Raw genomic sequence first — 3,920 nt, forward strand, 5'->3', positions numbered from 1 at the left:
CCCGAGCCCCCAGCCCCCGAGCCCCCTCCTGAGCTCACGAAGGTGACTGTGCAGAGCCTCAGCCCAGGCAAAGAGGTGGTCAGCTCCCCTGGGGGCGGCCCCCCCAGGTCCCCCACACCAGAGGGCACTACTCTGAGACAGGGCCTCCCTCAGAAACCCTACACCTTCCTGGAAGAAAAAGCCAGGCAAGTAGGACCAGGGAAGGGAAGGAGGGAAGAACGGGGAGAGAGTTGGATGTAGGGAACACAGCCAGGGAGAGCCCAGCAGACTGTCCTGGCCAGCCTTGGGGAAAGGTGCTGAGATTCAGGTCCTTGGAACTGTTGAGTTCAGGGCTGGGGATGTGACTCAGTTGCAGAGCACTTGCCCAGCATGTGCAAGGCCTGGGCTCAATCCCAGCATGCAAAACACAAAATAAGTTGTGAGTTCAGATGTGCCAGGTGCCGTCCTGAGCTTGATAGCCACATGCTGTCAATCCTCATCAGGTAGAGGAGGCACTACCCTACTGTCATCACCCATCCCACAGGTGGGAGGAGAGCTGAGGTTGGAGAGCATATGGGAGCTGCCCAGGGTAGAGAGCCAGGAATGCAGAGGTGGATGTTCCCAGGACTGAGCTCTAGAGCCCACAGGGGAACCCACTGCATTCTTATCCCCTTAGTCCTCACAAGGAATATGCCCCTGAACCTGTGGTGTCCGCCTACCCACACAGGGGCCGCTTTGGTGTTGTGCGAGCATGCCGGGAGAATGCCACAGGCCGTACATTTGTGGCCAAGATTGTGCCATATGCAGCAGAGGGCAAACGGCAAGTCCTGCAGGAATACGAAGTGCTCCGGACACTGCACCACGAGCGACTCATGTCCCTGCACGAGGCCTACATCACCCCTCGGTACCTTGTGCTCATTGCTGAGAGCTGCGGCAACCGGGAACTCCTCTGTGGGCTCAGTGACAGGTAGCCAGACTTTCTGGGGCAGCAGGGAGCAAAAGCAGGGGAGGCTGGGCTGGGAGATCTCCCACTTGGCCTTTGCCACCCCCAGGTTCCGGTATTCTGAAGATGACGTGGCCACCTATGTGGTGCAGCTGCTACAAGGTCTGGACTATCTCCATGGCCGCCACGTGTTACACCTGGACATCAAGCCGGACAATCTGCTGCTGGCCCCTGACAACACCCTCAAGATTGTGGACTTTGGCAGCGCCCAACCCTACAACCCCCAGGCCCTGCGACCCCTTGGCCACCGCACGGGCACGCTGGAGTTCATGGGTGAGGGGACCAGCTGCCAGCTGGGGGTGGGGGGGGATTGGGTACTGCCAAAGGTGCAGCCTCCAGGGCTCACCCCACTTCACATACATATCTACCATTGATTGTGTGCTTACTGTATGCAAGCAATGAACTAAGTTCTGAACGTGAATTTTTAAAATTGATTTTCACAATGGCCCTGGAGTTTGGCAAAGTATTACCTACTTTTTACAGATGAGGAAACAGAAACACACTGAACTTAAGTGTTTGTCCAATCAGTTATAAATGGTAGAAGTGAGATTTGCTAAGACTAGAAAGACAGAAGAATCTATTATTATTTATATAAATAAGGAAAACCAGCTGCCATTCAGCTAGCTCCTAAATGTTTGATGTTTATTATCTCTATTCCTTAGAGCTATTCTACAAGCCCCACTTTACAGACCAGACAATGAGGGTTTAATAAATCACCCAGAGTCCCATAGCTAAGAGGGGCAGGCCTGGGATTAAAGCCAGCCAGGTTGGTTTCAAAGGCTTTTAATCTTGGTGTTGGCCACTCTCTTTTTGAATGGGAGTCCTACCTTGGAGCTGATCCAGGGGAGCTAAATGACCCTGCTTCTCCACTCCTCTAGAGTTCTGGGGACCTCCATCATTCAGTGTCCAGGCTAATTCCTCAGATGGCCCATATCTCTCCTGGGAGCCACTCCTGCTTCTGTCCTGTCTGCTAATATCTAAGGCCTACTGTTGTGATTGTCCCCATAGTCTGGTGACTTGAGCATTATCCTGCTCCTCTAACCCCCAAGAACCTCCCTGCCTCTTCCTTCTCCCCTGTCACTGGGAAGCTGGGTCAGCTTGGCCTCTGTCTCCTCTAGCTCCTGAGATGGTGAAGGGAGAACCCATTGGCTCTGCCACAGATATCTGGGGAGCAGGTGTGCTCACCTACATCATGTAAGTTCCCTGGGCCCTGCTCCAGCCACTTCTGCTCTCTTTCTGCCTACACATTCTCCTTCCTGTCTTGCCTCCCTAGCACATCCCTAGGAACAGGTTGGTACTGTGCCCCCCAGCATCCCCACATGAATGTCCCCCAGGCCTGGGAGTTGACCCTCAGTCCACTAAGGTAGAAAAGCAATGAGTGGCAGATTTGGGGCTATTTCAACTTATCTGTCTTCTAAAACAGGCTCAGTGGACACTCTCCGTTCTATGAGCCAGACCCCCAAGAAACAGAGGCTCGGATTGTGGGGGGCCGTTTTGATGCCTTCCAGCTATACCCCAACACATCCCAGAGTGCCACCCTCTTCTTGCGAAAGGTTCTCTCAGTACATCCCTGGTAAGTGGGCCCCCTACCTGCCAACCCCTTCTGCCTTACCTGCCCCTGGGTACAGACTGCCCTGGTCCCACCTGCCTTAACAGTATATTCCTGTTTCTGCTTCTGGGCAGTCGCATTATTCTCCATTTAAAGTCCCTAACAGCCCTTTGAGAGGCAGAATCGCCAGCCTCATTCCAGACACTGGGAAACTGAGCTCTGGGGTTGTCCAGTATCACCCACATGGTGGAGGAATCAAGATTGACATGTGGATCTGGGGGAGGACAGAGCCCGAGGACATCGGGAGTCATCAGTTCTGGCTCACTGTCCCTGGCTTGGCCTGGCAGGAGCCGGCCTTCCCTGCAGGACTGCCTGGCCCACCCGTGGCTGCAGGATGCCTATCTGATGAAGCTGCGCCGCCAGACACTCACCTTTACCACCAACCGACTCAAGGAGTTTCTGGGCGAGCAGCGGCGCCGCAGGGCTGAGGCCGCCACCCACCACAAGGTGCTGCTCCGTTCCTACCCTGGCAGCCCCTAGCATCATGGACCACAGCCTGGCCGTGGGCTTCAACTTGGGGTTCCCACCAATGTCAAGGGACATTCCAGGGCCCATGCTGAACCGGGTGGGCCCAGGGCTTCGGATACCACCAGCAGCAACATCTGGCCAGGTTATTACCTCATGGACCTGCAGGGATAGAGGCTCTAGGGCTTCGGCCTGATGCCACTCCCAGCCAGAGCCAGAGCAGAAGACCCCATTGGGCAGGGGTGGGAACAGAAAGAGGGACAAGAGGGATTGAGGAAGTGAAGAGGAAGATACGGAAGACAGGCAGAGAGACTCTAGGAAGGTTCTGGGGGTGGGAGGCCTATTGCATCTCAGGGAGAATCCAGGAGGGTGAGAGTCTAGAGAGGAAGACAAGGAAGGAGCCCCAGGTGTCAGGGACACAGGCTGAGAATGTCAGTGAGGCAGGGACTGGACACAGAGACAGTACCAGGAGTTCTGAGCCAGGGTGTGAGAGAGGGCAGCAAGGTGGGAGGAGAGGACAGCAAACTCAGGGGGGACGAGGGGAGGGATGGGCCAGCAGCGGCATCTCCAGAAGCAGAGAAGAGAAATGCTGAGAGCCCCAGGCAAGTGGCCATGCAAGCAGTCCTTCTGTCCCAGCGGATGCAGCTCTGGGCGCTCTCTGCTGGCCCAAGGATGTCCCCACTGTCCCTCCATGACCTTTGCCTTTCCTGTTCATATTTATTTATTTATTGACTTTTATGAAGTTTTCCTTTCCATCCAATCCCTATTGCTCATGTTATCCTGACCATTCCCCCAGCCATCCAGCTGTCTGTGCAGCTCTCTGTCTGTCTGTCACAAGGAAAATAAAAACGGCAAGCAGCAGGA

At 55.0% G+C, this 3,920-nt stretch overlaps 1 protein-coding gene across 1 annotated transcript in view; it reads left to right on the forward strand.

Moving 5' to 3' along the window:
* Speg (striated muscle enriched protein kinase) overlaps positions 1 to 3,920 on the forward strand; it is a 48,268-nt gene extending 44,348 nt beyond the window's left edge. Inside the window, exons 38-43 of the mRNA XM_048808994.1 lie at positions 5 to 185; positions 707 to 946; positions 1,032 to 1,255; positions 2,101 to 2,176; positions 2,406 to 2,555; positions 2,879 to 3,920. Coding sequence (XP_048664951.1) covers positions 5 to 185; positions 707 to 946; positions 1,032 to 1,255; positions 2,101 to 2,176; positions 2,406 to 2,555; positions 2,879 to 3,071 — 1,064 coding nt within the window. The 3' untranslated portion in view covers positions 3,072 to 3,920. The remainder of the gene's footprint in view (positions 1 to 4; positions 186 to 706; positions 947 to 1,031; positions 1,256 to 2,100; positions 2,177 to 2,405; positions 2,556 to 2,878) is intronic.

The sequence above is a fragment of the Marmota marmota genome, unplaced genomic scaffold, assembly GCF_001458135.2.
Source record: "Marmota marmota marmota unplaced genomic scaffold, marMar, whole genome shotgun sequence".
Taxonomy (NCBI): Eukaryota; Metazoa; Chordata; class Mammalia; order Rodentia; family Sciuridae; genus Marmota; species Marmota marmota.